This window comes from Ictalurus furcatus, chromosome 1 (assembly GCF_023375685.1).
Source record: "Ictalurus furcatus strain D&B chromosome 1, Billie_1.0, whole genome shotgun sequence".
Lineage (NCBI taxonomy): Eukaryota > Metazoa > Chordata > Actinopteri > Siluriformes > Ictaluridae > Ictalurus > Ictalurus furcatus.
The window spans coordinates 16156057-16174026 of NC_071255.1; the positions used below are offsets into that span (position 1 = coordinate 16156057).

Consider the following 17970-nt stretch of genomic DNA (forward strand, 5'->3'; position numbering starts at 1 on the left):
GTTTCTCTCAGACACTGTGGCAGTTTTCTACAAATTGCTCTCTACTTGTGTACTTTCATATCCCTTGTGAAATTTGTGTCCATTTCATGCAAGGGCTGTCCACAGTAGGCTAAACAAAGAGTGAGAAATAAAAGAACTTTAAGTGGATGCCCGCAAAGCTGCTGTGCTGGACTATTCTTTCTGAACCTGAGTATGGCAGCTGTTTTCCAACATTTCCAACTGCTCAGTAACTCCATTCATAGTCCCATTGTGTTTGCAAAGCACCACCACTGTGCCGCTGCCAAAGAAAACTTAAGATGACTACCAACCACTGGCACTCACTTTTGTGGTTGGTGATGCAGTATTTGAATGGCTTCGCACTGCCCTTCATCCATGGAAGAAATTGCATTACAATTATTCCCAGTAAGCTGGTCAATAAAGCCAGAGAACCTGGCCAATGCCGTTTCGTCTTTAAGTTGATTGTTGGTTTCTTAACGGGGAGAAACCTCATTCTTGATTCTGACACTTGCACCATCTAAGATTGCTGCCTTGACCTGTACACTGACCTGTACTGTGACCTGAAATGTACACTGCCGCAGATGGTTCACTTCCAAATATATGGCAAAATAGCCCAAACGGCAAATGATTTCAGAGGCAATTACAGTATTTCTAGCAGAAATAAGGCATCTTAACAATAACTTAGCCATGAATAGTTGGCAGTAACAGCCCAGATGTAATATTGCCGAAACTAAATCAAATTTTTCCTGAAACAGGTTGTTGTTTCCTAGACATGGAGGGACTTTCCATAGCACTTTACATGTTGAAGAAAATGATTTAACCCCTTCATGTTGCAATAGTCAATTAAAAATATATGTTTCCTACTATGAAAAATAACCAGCCACTTTATATTCCATATATAGTAAGTATTTGGGTGTTCTCAAGCAGTGTTTGCATAATGCCAGCTTGGTATTTATCTACTGTCTCAGACCGCTAGACCCTACATATAGTGGACTGTGAGGATAATTGGGGTCTCCCTGCTGAACACTCCTACTACCATTCATCACTATTGATATGTGCCACCAGTGTTGTGTATGACCAATCCCATCCATCTCATGACATCTGACAGACGGTACAGGACAGTCCATGCCACCCTTTTTTTCCTGAGGCAGTTGGACTACTCAAAATACTGCTGTCTCCCAAACCCACCTTGTCTAATCAAGACCCTTCCCAACACCCATCTGAACTACTCAGGACCCTTCCCAACACGCACCTGAAGTAATCAAGACCCTTCCCAACACACACCTGAAGTAATCAAGACCCTTTCCAACACGCACCTGAAGTAATCAAGACTCTTCCCAACACGCACCTGAAGTAATCAAGACCCTTCCCAACACGCACCTGAAGAAATCAAGACCCTTCCCAACACGCACCTGAAGTAATCAAGACCCTTCCCAACACGCACCTGAAGTAAAAAAGACCCTTCCCAACATGCACCTGAAGTAAAAAAAGACCCTTCCCAAGACCCACCTGAAGTAAACAAGACCCTTCCCAACAACCTCCATTGTACGGCAGTCACTGCACTTTATAATGCTGCTATGGGATACTTTTTGCTGTTCTGAGAGACTTTTTAACTTGCTACTTTTTGCTTGAGTTTTCTGCTACACTTTTGTCCACAGTCAACTGTTTATAGAGTGTACTTGGTGTAAATGGGTTGGAATAGTAGATGGGTTCAGAGTAAGGCTGCAACTAACAATTATTTTCATAATCAAATAAGTTGGCCGCTTATTTTTTCGATTAATCAGATGGGGCGGGGCAAGCTTTCAGTACCATTTTTTTTTCGTTTATTTAAAATTTAATCCACAAACTGAGTGTTACAAATATAAACTTCAGACTAAAACTTTACACAACTGTTTGTCCAATTATATAAGACTGAAAAGAACCCAATACACACACACACACGACAGAATATATATTATAAATTTAGGACTGTAGTGCCATAAAAAATGCATAAATACTTTTATTTATATATATATTATATTTATATATATATATATATATATATATATATGCATTACTTTTTATGGGTGCACAAAAAGCACTGAATTAAACTACAGTCCTAAATTAATAATAAAAACTCTGAGTTACTTACTGTGTTTAGGAATATTATTTTACTTGTGTTTACTTTTGATCATAGTGATTTAATTAGACATTACAGATCTTACTTGCGCTACACTGTGTATCACCGTGTCTGAACTGCGTGTGAGGAGCAACGCGGCCTCGTTACTAATACATCACTTCCGTTATAATAAAGAACATAAGTTACACTGATACAGCATATAATGTCCATGAACTTAAATTAAACTAAACCTTTTAAGCAACTCGTGACAGCATCACTGTTCTGCTGGTGCTACACAAACTCCGCTTTATAAAGTTTATAAATCTTCTCCGTGGTGTTTAATATAAACTGTTCCACTGCCTTAGAGGACTTGGAGGTCGCACATTTTCCTCCTCAGTCACTTGACGATTTTGCCTCCGTCTGATGGTCATTGAGATAAAAGAGAGTCATGTACGGTGATTCTGGGTACTAGGCAAAAGCTGACGCCGTCGCATTACGTGCGTGTGACGTCATGTAGGAAGCGGCTTATACTTCCGGTTAGTAAAAAAAAAGCTAGTGTTCAATTTGAGATAATATTACCTTTTCTACAATCCACACACTAGATGGTAGAGTACACAGTGTATAGTGTAAGTCTGCAGTACTTCATTTGGGACACAACTTTAGTATTTACTCTCTGAAGCGTGTTTTCGGAACAGAAGTAACGTAATGAGTAAATCTCCCCCGTGTCGCGCACGATTAGTTGTTGCAGCTCTAGTTCAGAGAGTAAAAATTATTTGTGTCGTACTTAACAGCTAGAATTCCAATCTTTACTGATGCACCTTTATTCATTTTAAAGCATATTATTCAGTACATACTGTAAATTATTAGATTACAAGAGTGAGGAAAGTCATGTCCTTAGTCCTGAATCTGATTTTCCTGTGTGTGTGTGTGTGTGTGTGTGTGTATGTATATATATATATATATATATATATATATATATATATATATATATATATATATATATATATATATAAAACTTGAATGTAGGTGTATTAGACTATATAATATATATAATATATATATAAACAAGGCCTAGGCCTTTCAGTGCAGGATTGGGAACACTGCCAGTATGCTTCTTCACACATTGATTTGCCTTATTGTTCCAGCTATAAAAATCCACCTCACTCACTCCGCGCATGATTTGTTTTCTAATATTTCATTATCGGTGCACCTAGGTGGTCCCTAGAAGTAGAATCTCATTTACAATTTCTGCAAATTTCTCCATTTCCTCCGTTCTCTCTCCCATCCCAATCCCTTGATTGTTTACAGTTTTTAACCAGGTTGATCAGGGGTCAGAGGTCACACGGGTCATGTTCAATTCGGCCTCGTTTTTAGTGAAGAGCACCGCCTTCAGTTTGTTTGAGTTTGGGATTTCCATGCGTAATCCTCATCATCTTGGACTAATCTGAGGCCACTGCATTCTCATGCTAACGTTCTCATTGCCAAACCGACGTCACCTCCTCTCTATGCAGTAGCATTACTCTACGAGAGGCAAAGTCAGGCACGGAGGCATTGAAGCTGCTTAAGAGAGAGAGGAGAAGAGGTGGCTGATGGAGTTGTTTTGCTCCCTGAAATGCCGGACTGGAAAGACAAGCAGCTGAATGCAAGTGAAAATGTCTGAGAGCCTTTTTATGTGACTTGTGAAAAATGAGGCTTGAATGAGTCGGTTGTTTAGTCACTTTTCATGTACTTTATGTGTTTTAGAGACGTTTTGAAGCACATTCTTGTGATCTCCTTGATTCTCTTTATTGGCTATTGTCCCTTTGATGTTCAGGAGAAGAAAGTAAAAGTAATTCAGCTTTTCGAAGATGGCTGATGACTTGTTGTGGTGGCTTATTGAAGGCTTTTCAGGCTTGAACATTACTTATTTCCATATCAACTAACCAACTGAAAATGAAAAGTCTAGTAGATTTATATGTGTGCAAGATATTTTTTACACTGTATAGTAAAAGCTAACTAGTTAAGTGCTACCGATGCTTCCTTACTGAAAACAGATAGAGATGAAATGAGACTTTCTTATAGAGTGAGTAATAGTTTACGGCATATTATTTCATTAGGTTTGAAGTATTGCCATGTTTGAGAATTCAGTCAAAGCTTGAATCCCTTTAGCTGTTAATATTTGCATTCTCAAGTTCTGTATTACATGTCACAAGGAGCCAATTAGATATCACATTAAAATAACAAGCATTTCCATGGTTACTGTATTTGTTCAGCTTTATTTCTAGATGATTAAATGGTTGTACTTATAAATAAATCCCATTTGTATTTATTTATTTATTTATTTATACAGACTAAAAATAATTTTCACAACTTTTATACTAAATGGAGGGGGCACGGCGGCTTAGTGGTTAGCACGTTTGCCTCACACCTCCAGGGTTGTGGGTTTAATTCCCACCTCGACCAGGTGCATGTGGAGTTTCCATGTTTTCCCAGTGCTTCAGGGGTCTGCTCCAGGTACTTCGGTTTCCTCCCCCAGTACAAATGCATGCTTTGTAGGCTGAATGTCATTTCCAAATTGTCCGTAGTATGAGAATCGGTGTGAGAACATGTGTGCAGTTGTGCCCTGTGATGGGTTAGCACCCCTTCCAGGGTGTCCCTCGCCTTATGCCCCGAATTCCCTGGGATAGATTTCAGGCTCCCTGCAACCCTGTGTAGGATAAGCCGTATGGAAAATGGATGGATGATACTAAGTGGAACATTTACTTGCACACAATTATGAAATTTAGACACAGAGCCCAAAGGGTTTTTTTTTTTTTTTAAAAGTAAAAAAAGTTAGACATTCATTATTAGCACTTTTGTGATGCACAAAACATCCAAGCAGTAATCCAAATGCTGTCATGTGCACTGCAACCTATCCACATCATTGCTTTAAATAGCAATGAAGATGAGCAAACTTGGCGAAACTTGATGTTTCTCTATGTAAAATGGGAAGATCCTAGTATTTCTACACCTCCTGGCTGACTTTTATATTGGATAAAAGTTGTAAAGATCATTTTTGAACATCTTGTTTATTACTTCCAAAATAGTAAACATCCCAAGCCTTAGTGGCAAATGGCTTTAAAAAAAAAAGCTTTCTGCGTGAATAGAGTCTCACTTCCCTGAATCCGCTAGTTGCGTACGTTTCTTTGATTGCAGTACCCCACACGTCGCCACATTAGTCATGCCTGTTTGAGACGTTGGCGCTGTCGGCATCATTACAGATGGATATCAGACAGTGTCACCTGACGAGGGGGGAGCGAGGTTGGGGGTAGGGGGGGGTCTGGGATTGTTTATCTCAGAGGTCTACTGGACTCTTTTCTTCAGTGTTCTCTTTGTCATTTTGTCCTGTGTGCCACCCAGTATGAGGGACAACCCCCGCCCTCACAATCATCCCTCCCTTCTTGTTTCTTTCCACAGTAAAGTGGGTACTGGGGCTAATGATGCAACTGGGACCATTAAAGGTGGGAAACTGACAGCTCTCCTCTCTCCTCTCAAAGAGTAGGAGACCGACGATGGGGACAAAAAGAAGAAAGCGGAGCAATAAATGGACTAGTCTTAAGCATTGCTTTTTTTTTTTCTTCTTTTCCCGGGGTAGAATCAGGTTTGGCTCAAAGGCCAGAATGAAATCCAGTGGGGAGGGAGGGGGGGGAAGGGGGACCACACAGAGAGGAAAGAAACATGAAGGCAGTCTATTTGAAGTCCAGCCGTTTGTCTACGTATTGTGACAGTGTGTCCATAGGTGTGTGTGTGTGAGAGAGAGAGAGAATAAGAGATACAGTAGTGAATAGACTAGCCTGTGGTAAGCAGTAGAGAAAAGACCCGGCTTTCCTATCAAGCTGGCCAATTAGGTACAGAGCTGCAGATGATGTGGCCAGGCTAAAAGGACCCAGCTGCTGGTATTAGTATGTTGGCGGAGGCCCATTCTGTGATCCAGGCTATAGGTATCTCCCTCAACTCAACGTCAACGTTCCTCAGGTTCACATTAGTCATTTTTCACTGTTTATGCAGCCCAACAATTTATCCATAAATCTTTCATTTTTAACATTTTGGAAAGTTGTAATCTTAGTAGCTTTGTTGTATTATAGCTTATTTGAATGGTGCATGACACATACTTTGGTGTGGCCAAGCAAAATAACACTGAATTTTTTTTTTTTTTTTTTTACTTGATTCTCTCTCTCTCATGTTTTCTTGATCCACTCTAAACATGTGGAGTCTGAAGGTGACAAAATGTTCATACGGAAATGTATGAGGTCCGGTTTAGAATAATGAAAACGGGGAGTCCTCCCAGGAGTGTTGGGAACGCTCCTGTTCCTAACTCTGAGCCCTGACAACAGCAGCTGTTTTTGGTGTTGCTGCGAAGCAGGGCTGTACTAACAGATAAAAAAAGTTACTGAACTGTACCTTTCCTTATCGCTGGAGTGGTATTCTTACCTTTTTGTACCTTTGTGTATCTTTAACCTTGGAAATCTGGATATAGTGTAGCTTTTAAAAAAAGGTGTATAAATGGACTGTAATTGCCTTCTCAAGTAAAGCTTTGAAGGTCCTTGGTAAAATGTACATACAAAAGGTAGGGTATAGCACCCTGTTTTTCTAAGAGTGTATGACTTTATTATAAAAGGTTTGTGCGCTTGGTTTAAAAATTCCACTTAGTTTTTCCTTTCACGAGATACGGATGACCCACAGTCATGTAGTCATCAGGCATAATGAATGTTCAACAAAAAACAATAAGTCTCCATAGCAGAGGTTGTACAGTCAGTATAGGGGGCTGATGGGAGTTTCTGCAGGCTGATTTTAGTCTCCAGTGACCATGTTAATCCTGAACCCAGCACAGCTGACCAGACAGACTAGCCGGCCACTTCTGGCTTCTTTTCCTCACTGAATGAATTTTTCCTCTTACTGCAAAAAGACTGTGTAAAATTTTAATGAAGGAAGATGGATCTCTAGATACAGCGAAGGATTCTAGCTGGGTTTTTTTTTTTGTGCTATGCTTATGGTGTTATACATACTGAATGTGTCAGCAGATTTTCTTAAAATGGTGTTCTCTCTCTACTTACTGTTGGTTGTGTTTTTGTGTTTTGGGTCTGGAAAAGTAGGTCATGGAGAAACAGAGAGAGAGGACAAGTTTTCCTGCTCAGTCGAGAAAAAGCTAGTTATGATCCTAGTGTACTATAGGAGAACCTGTTTGTGTCTTTGAAGGAATTTATATTTGTACATGTTTATATCCTGTATTTTTTTTCCTCTAGTATTTGAACTGATTCAAGCCTCATTGTGTATTTTAGGGCTTTTTTTTTTTTTAAAAAAAAGGTATTTTCGACTGATCTGCGTCCCCAGATATTCCATGGGCAATTTTTTAGTACTCAATGAAATGTGCTTTGTTGTTTTTGTTTTGTTCACTCTAGTACTCTTAAGGGTTCTTTTTGTTTGGTTGTCTCTGTAGGAACTCTGAATGGTTTTATGTAGAAACTACAAGAGGTTTAACTTTTTTCAAAAAAGGTTGCAAGCTGTACCGCTGTAAAAAGCTAGACCTATCAATTGCCCAAGGAACCAAGAGAACAAGTTGACTATGTTGGAAACACACCACTAAGTAAAGCTAGCTGTTAAAGGTACAATAACTAGAATTGACCAAAAATAGTTGTTACATGAGTAAAAATGACTTAAATATAAGTCCAGTCTCTTTAAGGTTATTTACTGTAGCCTGGATGATGCTAAAAGCGACTTCATGTTTAGTTATTGAAAAAAACGAACCAGATTAACAGGTTGTACTGTTTTGACTAACCTCACTCTTGGCCATTGATCTATTTTGCGATGCAGACAGATGACAAAGGGGAAAAAAATTCATCGTGACTTAGTCAGGTGTTGGGACCTTCCTGAGGAACCATGTGTCACTGTATAGATTCTGCAAGTCTGTGAGACTGGAGGGATGAGCACCTAACTTCCGAAAGATATTCCTTTAAATCAGTGGAGATTTACCTTCCTGAAGACTCCAACCATAATCATGTCCACGTGCCCATCTAATCACTGGCTGTGTCTGAATATACCCACTACCCTTCTACACAGTAGGTGAAAAGTGGTATGCTAAAGGAGTAGTATGTCCCAATTCTCAGTATTCATAAAACAGTAGGCGAGAAATATCCGGATGACTGTCTGCTTCCACCAAGATTCTGCAGTATGGAAACTCTGGAAACTGTGGATACTGCGCTATCCCATAAGGCAACGGAACTGGGGTGGAAGAACTGTCGGAATCCGTGCCGCATCGTCCGTCCGGATTGTATTCATGCTTACCATTTATACTGATCTGTACATACTGTATCGACAGCCGAGCAGTGGGTACTGAATCTTGTTCTTGATCAACTAAAACAGGTGTGTTAGATTTTGGTTGGAGATGAAATCTGCAGGACGGTAGATCTCAAGGAAGAGGGTTGGTGACGACTGCTTTAAATGGTGTTTTGATGATGGTGGTTGAGAGGTCTGTCTAACACTGGGGTGTCCAGGCTTATCTGGAAAGGGCCGGTGTGGGTGCAGGTTTTCATTCCAACCTAGCAGAAGCCACGCCTGAGTCTACTGAAAGCCAAGCTCATCTGATTTAAAACAGGTGGAATCAGGTGTGGCTCCTGCTTGAACGGAATGAAAACCTGCACCCACACCCTAACACAATGGTCCAAAAGCTCCTATAGATCAGGTGAGATCTGGTCACTGTGAAGGCCATCAAATCATTCAGTGAGTCCTCATGCCCTGTTAATGAGGACATTGTGGTCTCTTCCTGGAAGAGACCACTCCCATCAGGATGGAAATGTTTTATCATAGGATGAAGGTGATCAGTCAGAATAGCTCGGTACTGATTTTCAGGGACTCTTTCCTCTAAGGGGAAAATGGACCCAAAATATAACACCAAAGGCCCCCAAAATCATAACAGAGCCACCAGATTTTATATACATTTTCACCTGTCAGTATATAAAGATATACTGTATGCAGTAGTATCTCAAAAACCAAATGACCACAAGCAATCCTTTTTCATTTCTTGGTCTATAGGGTGGCCCGTTTTGCAAAGGCGTTTATTCAGAGGTTGACTCTCATAGCTTGCCCGATTTGCATTGGTTTCTAATCCCATTTGAAGTTGACCAGTGGAATTGCAATTGCATTCCTGCCTCTACAGCGCTGTGCTGTGTTCCATCACTGTAGTGTCCCTTGTGTAGACATCATTCGTGATATGTTCATTTCAGTGCCCCTTGGGTCGCTGCGGTCTGTGTGTGTCCAATGCTGTCGGCATGTAGCTGCTGACAGGTTTATTAAAAAAAGAGCGTGGCAGACAGCAGGCGAGCTGGCCACGGGCCACCGAGATCTGACTACTGCTGCTCCGAGACCTGCATCATGGCTGCGCGCTCTCGCTCCCTCTGTCGGGTCACGCCTGTACAGTTTTATCAAATGGGATTCATTTTCCGGAGCATCTTTCCAGGGTTTATTCCCTGTGGAGTGTTTGGTGATGCCTGTACAGCTAGTCCAGGCACATGAAGCTACTATCTGGCACTTTTTTGTTCTACGTGGAGTATTTGTTTTTGGGGATTGTTTTTTTAAACTCTAGTTATCAGCAATTAGAGTGATTGTTCTTTGAAGATTCAGGTGTGGTGTTTGCAGTATTTCAGCATTGTTTAGAAGTGGGTGGATGGGTGGTGGAGGTTCCATCATGTGGCTCGTTAGCAGAAGGCTAATAATGTTATCGTAATCATTAGGAGTCACAACAGTGGCCATTTTGGGAGTTGCTGTGCCTGCTGTTCTTCCTGTTGAGCCTGTGTGTGTGTGTGTGCGCCGGTGTGGGAGGCTGGCATTAAACCTAGACATTACCTCACCCTACTGGGCAGACGGCCCATGACGATGCTCAGCAGGCTGCGGGAGAGAGCAGGGGGGGAGAAAAAAACTCAATACCTGGTGATTATCTACACACACAGACACTCACCCTATCCCTTTCTCTCTCTCTCTCTCTCACACACACTCGCACACACACACACACTTTTACACACACACACACACACACACACACACACACACGCTGCAGCACACATCCGTAGACGTCACATTCCTTCCTTACAGATGGCAATTTTCAGACACGCGCACACCCGGTCTCCTGGGATGAGTGTGAAGATAATTTGCTACAGCGTGCAGGCTTGGGTGGGAGATGAGTCAGGTAATGGAGAGTGCTTGAAGTCGGCCCTCTCCCACATTAAACCTGCAGATTATCAGTGTGATGGCCCTGTTCCCGTGCCTCTAAGCCTGCTCCCACAGGCCATCTTATACTAACACCTATAAAAGGTCATTATTCACTATTTATACATAGTTTGCATGTGTACATTTCATTACCTCAGTTTAGCATATTCCTGACACTATTCTCTAGGAAAAGGGTTAGATCACTGGATGTCCCAGGAAACAGAATAGATTCTGAGTTTGCTTGAGACCACAGGAGCTGTATTTCACAAAGGATACTCTCAGTTACACTGGGTACATTCTCTGATATATAATTTTCTTCCATGTATTCAGTCTGCTGTTGGACCAACGGTGGGCTCTTATTATTATTATTATTATTATTATTATTATTATTATTATTATTATTATTATTATTATTATTAGAAGGTACATGTGGACATGGGAAGAGATTTCAATTCGAGTATACACCCTGTAGAGGTATACAACGAAAATTAAGATCCAGTTACATAAAATTCCTTGTTTTCAAAGGTCCAGATAAGCAACCAACATAACTAAATGGTGACTGTTAAATGTTTAGCCATTAATGATTAGTCCATGGTTGTAAACAAGACGACTCAAAGTGGTTATGTTGTGTTTCAATGTGCTTTATGTTATCAGTTTTGACAAGCCCCCTGAACTCTGAACAGATGTTTTGAGTTATTGAGAGAATAACCAAGTACTTCTCTGTCCATTTGATTTTTAACATTGTGTTTTTGACATCAGTTCACTAATCAGTCCAGAGAGGGTCAATAAAACATATCTATAAAAGTCTCCCTTTTCTGACTTAATGTCTCTAGCCCGGTAGCTGGTCTCTGCTCTGATGAGCTGCTTTTAGCTAAATAATTTACATAAATACATGTGATTGGGGGGCGCATCACCGTGCCTTAGTGGTTAGCACAGTTGCCTCGCACCCCCAGGGTTGGAGGTTGAATCCCGCCTCCACCCCGTGTGCATGGAGCTTGCACGTTCTCCCCGTGCTTTGAGGGTTTCCCCTGGGTACTCCAGTTTCCTCCCCCAGTCCAAAGACATACGTTGTAGGCTGATTGGCATTTCCAAAAGTGTCAGTAGTGTGTGCATGAGTGTGTGTGCGATTATGCCCTGCAATGAGTTGGCACCCCATCCAGGATGTCCCCCGCCTTGTGCCCCGAGTTCCCTTGGATAGGCTCCAGGCTCCCCGTGACCCTGTGTACAATAAGCAGTACAGAAGATGGATGGATGGACGTTTGATTGAACAAACCACAACAGAGCCCCTGTTTATGTTTAGAAAACTAGAGTTGATTTAACTACATGCATTTATCGGCTCTGCTGTAGTAATTCATTGTACTCTGTTTAATCTGATCAAATACTTTTCTGGGTCTGGACTGTGGTCTGCCAGTTGATAACCCCTGCTAGGTAGTAGGTGGTGTAAATCAGCAACTCGGTGAAAGGTCAGAAATACTCAAAATGATGTGCTTACCTAAGGTGCACTTACTATAAATTGATTGCTTATTAGCAGAGACATGCTGGATATTTGTCATCGTGAACCTTTTTTGAACATGGGTTGCATGCAAGGAGGATCAGAGTGCTGTGCAAGACTCAATCTATTCGAATCAGGGTAATTAGCCATAGATAAAACATTACATTTCATCTCAGCTTTTGTACCAGCTGTGCTAATATTCATGTCAGCATCTGAAGCAGGGAAATGACTTGCACAATCTTCAGTAGGGAAAAGCCTTGATATTAGCATCAAAACAGCATAGGAACATTTACTGTCCCAATCTCAGTGACTCCCCATGTTGGACACCAGGTGGCGCTGTGCCTCAAACAACATAAACTGAACAGACGGGCCATTTAGAGGTTACATAATAGGAAGAATAAGAAATCATTGTGGTGCTAAAAATGAAACCTGATCCAAAGTATGATTTACAATCTGCAAATGGTGTCTTGTGTAAATAGAGTAAGGATAAATGAAGAACCGATAATGTTGCTTGTTAGTGTCTTACTTTTAAATAACACGTTTTTTTGGTTTTGTTTCTTAAAAAATATTTTAATTTGATCAATGTAGAACAGACAGCATGCTATCTAGAGGTTTTGCCTATTTGAATATATTAAAATGCATTGTGGAGAGATTGTGAAAACCAGCCACAACAACATTAACATGCACAGTTTGTCCAACACTAGCTTCCCTTGGGATGTTGCTTCAGACACCCATTCAAACCCTGAGTCATGACCCCTAACTCTCCACCTCCCCCACGTCTGGGTGGGTGGGTGTGTGTGTGTGTGGGTGGGGATGGGTGGGGGGGATGACTTCCAGACAAGACGTCAGACAGATAAATGTCAGCTTGTCTCCCTGTGGGATGAGTGGGTAAAGGGGGAGGTGAAGAGAAGGATCTAATCGTTTAAATTTCATCTTGACATCTGGGATTGGACATTGTAGACAGCTGATGGGTTACTAACAAGCACATATATGAATCGAGCACATGCCATTCCTTAACTAGAGTGCCATAGAGCTAACGTTGTCCTAAAATAATACATTACAGAGGAAGGAATTCTGGGAAAGGGGTATTTATCTCATTCATTCATTTCTTTGTTGCTGTAATTGCTTTGAGTAAGGGAGTAATCAAGAGACAATGATGGTGAAAGGTGAATTGTTATTTGTACAAGTCTTAATTTCGATCAAGCAGAATTCTTTTATGTGGTGTATATATTTAATTGTAATTATGGGAATTGAAAAGAAGAAGAAGAAAAAAACCAACAACAAACAGTGGTGTGACTTTGAGAGTTTTGTTCACCCCACCCATTTAAACCTGTTATCCACAGGTCACTGCTTGATGTTTTAAACCCAATCTCTATATTTTGAAAGTTTGTCTTTTTATTTAAAATAATGAATTTGGTCTAGATTTGACTGCGTTACACAGACACGAGCAGGAATCTGCTTGCCGTATAGTGTTTTTAAAGGTATTCGTGTGATCATTGCTGCAGTTAGAGATGACTGCAGTTAAAGGGCTCAGACAGACAGACAACATGTGTGCTTTGCCCACACTCAGACGTCGGGGTCACGCCAAGGTCACGCACCATGTTTCTCCCACAGCCCGCCTTGTTTGGTTGGGTCTGGTGTGAAGTGGAGCTCTAACACAAATAACTCCGTCCTAAAGCGCATGTACAGTGTGTCAAAACAGGAACTCTGGTAATACCAGGACAGCGGTCGTACCCGCAACCCTAGACCCGTGGGTTGGGTTTTAAAGAGTGTTAGTTTGACAGTCATTAGTGCGGTTTGAGACGCAGCCCAGTCATCCTGATCAACCACCCATAATATACCCCCTCCCGCACACAGTACACCCCCCCGCCGCCGAAAGCACACAATACCCCCTCGTGCAGCGGAGTCACCAGGAAGCGGGTGGTTTATCAGGAGGCGGCCGTCCAGCCCTCGGGATTGGAGGGTTGTAGTGTGCGAGACGGTGCAGTGATCTGAGTAAGGGCAAGAGAAGGGTTACACACACAGTCTGTCTGCTTCATTCAACACCAACACACCGGCTCTCATTCACCGAGTTCCACAAAACGGAAGTAAGAAAAGCGACAGACTTGTTCGGCGTTAATAGAGCACGGGGATTGTTTCCCCCCACAGCGAGTATGTGGTGAAGACGATGCGAGTGGCGCGGAGAGCCGGTGGAAGTTGTCGCTGTGGCGAGCTCCATGCAGAACCAGAGCGGAGCGGCTAGCGGAAGCGGCTACGGCTCCAATGGCGCCTGCGTGTGTAACTGCACCGGAGCCCAAGTTCAGGGAATGGACATATGTGAGTGTAAAACCGCTTCGCTTCCATATTAACATCCCTAACTGCTGGCTTTGAACTTCTCTGTAGAGTTTTTTTTACTATTTTTTTATTTGTATTTTTTAATGTAAGTGCGCAGTTTAAAGGGAACTTGGCCGTTAAATTTCACCTAACGACACGCTGAAGGGTAGAGTACTCTGGATAGACCATCTAAACCTGTTATTTTAATGCATATCCTGTGTAGTGAACTCGTGGAGGAAGGAGACATCCAAAAGGGATTGAGTCGCGGTCTGGTGTTTGGACAGTGATAAGCGTTTTCGGTGTCTGTCTCCGCCAGGCCACTAACCCATCCTATCTACCTCGAGAGCGGACTAACACTACTACTAACACTTAGTGCATATGACAGCGTGTTAGTGTAATGTTTTAGCACAGCGTTAGTGTAATGTTTTAGCACAGCGTTAGTGTAATGTTTTAACATAGCGTTAGTGTAATGTTTTAGCACAGTGTTAGTGTAATGTTTTAGCACAGCGTTCAGAGTGTTAGTGTAATGTTTTAGCACAGCGTTAGTGTAATGTTTTAGCACAGCGTTAGTGTAATGTTTTAGCACAGTGTTACTGTAATGTTTTAGCACAGCGTTAGTGTAATGTTTTAGCACAGTGTTACTGTAATGTTTTAGCACAGCGTTCAGAGTGTTACTATAATGTTTTAGCATAGTGTTAATGTAATGTTTTAGCACAGCGTTAGTGTAATGTTTCAGCACAGTGTTACTGTAATGCTTCAGCACAGAGTTCAGCGTGTTACTGTAATGTTTTAGCACAGTGTTAGTGTAATGTTTTAGCACAGTGTTACTGTAATGTTTTAGCACAGAGTTCGGTGTGTTACTGTAATGTTTTAGCACAGAGTTCGGCGTGTTAGTTTAATGTTTTAGTACAGAGTTCAGCACTATAGTACATAACCAGAGTCTCAAACACGGAGCAGGGGGAAGTGTAGTATACATATATAAAGCTCTTAAACATGTTAATAGTTTGTCTTTATTCGAGATTTTCACTCATTACTTTTATTCACTTTAATTAGAGGACTTGTATCACCCTGCAGTTTTCTCTCTTTTGGGTTTAGAGTTGCTTTCTCTGTTCAGCTCCTCTAATAGTTGTCCCCTTTTTTTGGACTTCTCCTTCTTCAAAATATTAATGTTATATTTACCTATCTGCATAGCAGAAAAAGTTTCCAGCATCTCTGTTTCAGCAAACAGCAGCTGTGACAGTAGTGCCGGTTGTCATACAAATCACAGTTCATATTAATGCACTCCTTCTAGTAAGTTCTCATTTCTATAGTGCCACCTCACACAGGGGCATGTATGGTGGACAATCCATACAATCAAAGTCTTACTATAAATGTTTTTTTTTTTTTTTTTTTTTAATGTAACAATGAAATGTATACTTGTTAATATGGTGAAGGTTTCTTTGAGGATGACGTTTTAACGGTCATTAAGTTTTCCCCCACGGGAAAGTCTTCAGGATAGCAGATGTTTCATAACATTAAAATGTTAAGTATAGGGTGTCCCAAAAGTCTCCATGTATAGGGGACTGTCTTTCCAGCACCACGTGGGTTGTGCCTTCATCAGTGGATACTGATGGAAACGAAGTTAAAAAAAAAAAAAAGAAAAACAAGTGTGTGTAATATATGTAATACATATACAGTATGTCACAAAAGTGAGTACACCCCTCACATTTTTGTAAATATTTGATTATACCTTTTCATGTGACAACACTGAAGAAACGACACTTTGCTACAATGTAAAGTAGTGAGTGTACAGCTTGTGTAACAGTGTAAATTTGCTGTCCCCTCAAAATAACTCAACACACAGCCATTAAGGTCTAAACCGCTGGCAACAAAAGTGAGTACACCCCTAAGTGAAAATGTCCAAATTGGGCCCAATTAGCCATTTTCCCTCCCCGGTGTCATGTGACTTGTTAGTGTTACAAGGTCTCAGGTGTGAATGGGGAGCAGGAGTGTTAAATTTGATGGCATTGCTCTCACTCCCTCATACTGGTCACTGGAAGTTCAACATGGCACCTCATGGCAAAGAACTCTTTGAGGATCTGAAAAAAAGAATTGTTGCTCTACATAAAGATGGCCTAGGCTATAAGAAGATTGCCAAGACCCTGACACTGAGCTGCAGCATGGTGGCCAAGACCATACAGCGATTTAACAGGACAGGTTCCACTCAGAACAGGCCTCACCATGGTTGACCAAAGTTGAGTGCACCTGCTCAGCGTCATATCCAGAGGTTGTCTTTGGGAAATAGATGATAGATGTATGAGTGCTGCCAGCATTGCTGCAGAGGTTGAAGGGGTGGGGGGTCAGCCTGTCGGTGCTCAGATCCTACACCTGCATCAAATTGGTCTGCATGGCTGTTGTTCCAGAAGGAAGCCTCTTCTAAAGATGATGGACAAGAAAGCCCGCAAACAGTTTGCTGAAGACAAGCAGACTAAGGACATGGATTACTGGAACCATGTCCTGTGGTCTGATGAGACCAAGATAAACTTATTTGGTTCAGATGGTGTCAAGCGTGTGTGGTGGCAACCAGGTGAGGAGTACAAAGACAAGTGTGTCTTGCCTACAGTCAAGCATGGTGGTGGGAGTGTCATGGTCTGGGGCTGCATGAGTGCTGCCGGTACTGGGGAGCTACAGTTCATTGAGGGAACCATGAATGCCAACATGTACTGTGACATACTGAAGCAGAGCATGATCCCCTCCCTTCGGAGACTGGTCCGCAGGGCAGTATTCCAGCATGATAACGACCCCAAACACACCTCCAAGATGACCACTGCCTTGCTAAAGAAACTGAGGGTGAAGGTGATGGACTGGCCAAGCATGTCTCCAGACCTAAACTGTATTGAGCATCTGTGGGGCATCCTCAAACGGAAGATGAAGGAGCACAAGTTCTCTAACTTCCACCAGCTCTGTGATGTCGTCATGGAGGAGTGGAAGAGGACTCCAGTGGCAACCTGTGAAGCTCTGGTGAACTCCATGCCCAAGAGGGTAAAGGCAGTGCTGGAAAATAATGGTGGCCACACAAAATATTGACACTTTGGGCCCAATTTGGACATTTTCACTTAGGGGTGTACTCACTTTTGTTGCCAGCGGTTTAGACATTAATGGCTGTGTGTTGAGTTATTTTGAGGGGACAGCAAATTTACACTGTTACACAAGCTGTACACTCACTACTTTACATTGTAGCATGTAGCAAGTGTCATTTTTCAGTGTTGTCACATGTAAAGATATAATCAAATATTTACAAAAATGAAGAACAAGAATTTTTGTTGGATATTGAGTGTGTGTGTGTGTGTGTGTGTATGTATGTGTGTGTGTGTGTGTGTATATGTATGTATGTGTATGTGTGTGTGTGTATGTATATGTGTGTGTGTGTGTGTGTATGTATATGTGTGTGTATGTGTGTGTGTGTGTGTGTGTGTATATATATATATATATATATATATATATGTGTGTGTGTGTGTATGTATATGTGTGTATGTGTGTGTGTGTGTGTATATATATATATATATATATGTGTGTGTGTGTGTGTGTCTGTGGGACATTTCCTAAGTTTAAACATTTGATATGTTTTCTATGTTCTATTGTGAATGACATATGGGTTTATGAGATTTGCAAATCATTGCATTCTGTTTTTATTTACATTTTACACAGCGTCCCATTGTGTGTATGTATAAAATAATCATTGGCAAATCTGTGCTATAAGGGATATAAAACACTTCAGGACATGCTGCTAGAACAAAGTGATCCACTATGAGGTGGTATGATGCAACCCAACATGGAGAGAGATTTTTTTAATAACAGCATGTCCCGAAGTGTT

General features: G+C 41.5%; 1 protein-coding gene across 2 annotated transcripts in view; it reads left to right on the forward strand.

Moving 5' to 3' along the window:
* The window catches only part of ldlrad4b (low density lipoprotein receptor class A domain containing 4b), a 77904-nt gene that overhangs the window by 47688 nt on the left and 12246 nt on the right, over positions 1 to 17970 (forward strand). The window contains exon 1 of one of the 2 annotated variants that reach the window (XM_053629202.1): positions 12628 to 14120. The exons of the other annotated variant lie outside the window; for it this stretch is intronic. Within the exon in view, the coding sequence (XP_053485177.1) occupies positions 14021 to 14120 (100 nt within the window). The 5' untranslated portion in view covers positions 12628 to 14020. Of the gene's footprint in view, positions 1 to 12627; positions 14121 to 17970 lie in introns of those variants that run through there. 2 annotated transcript variants of the gene reach the window in all.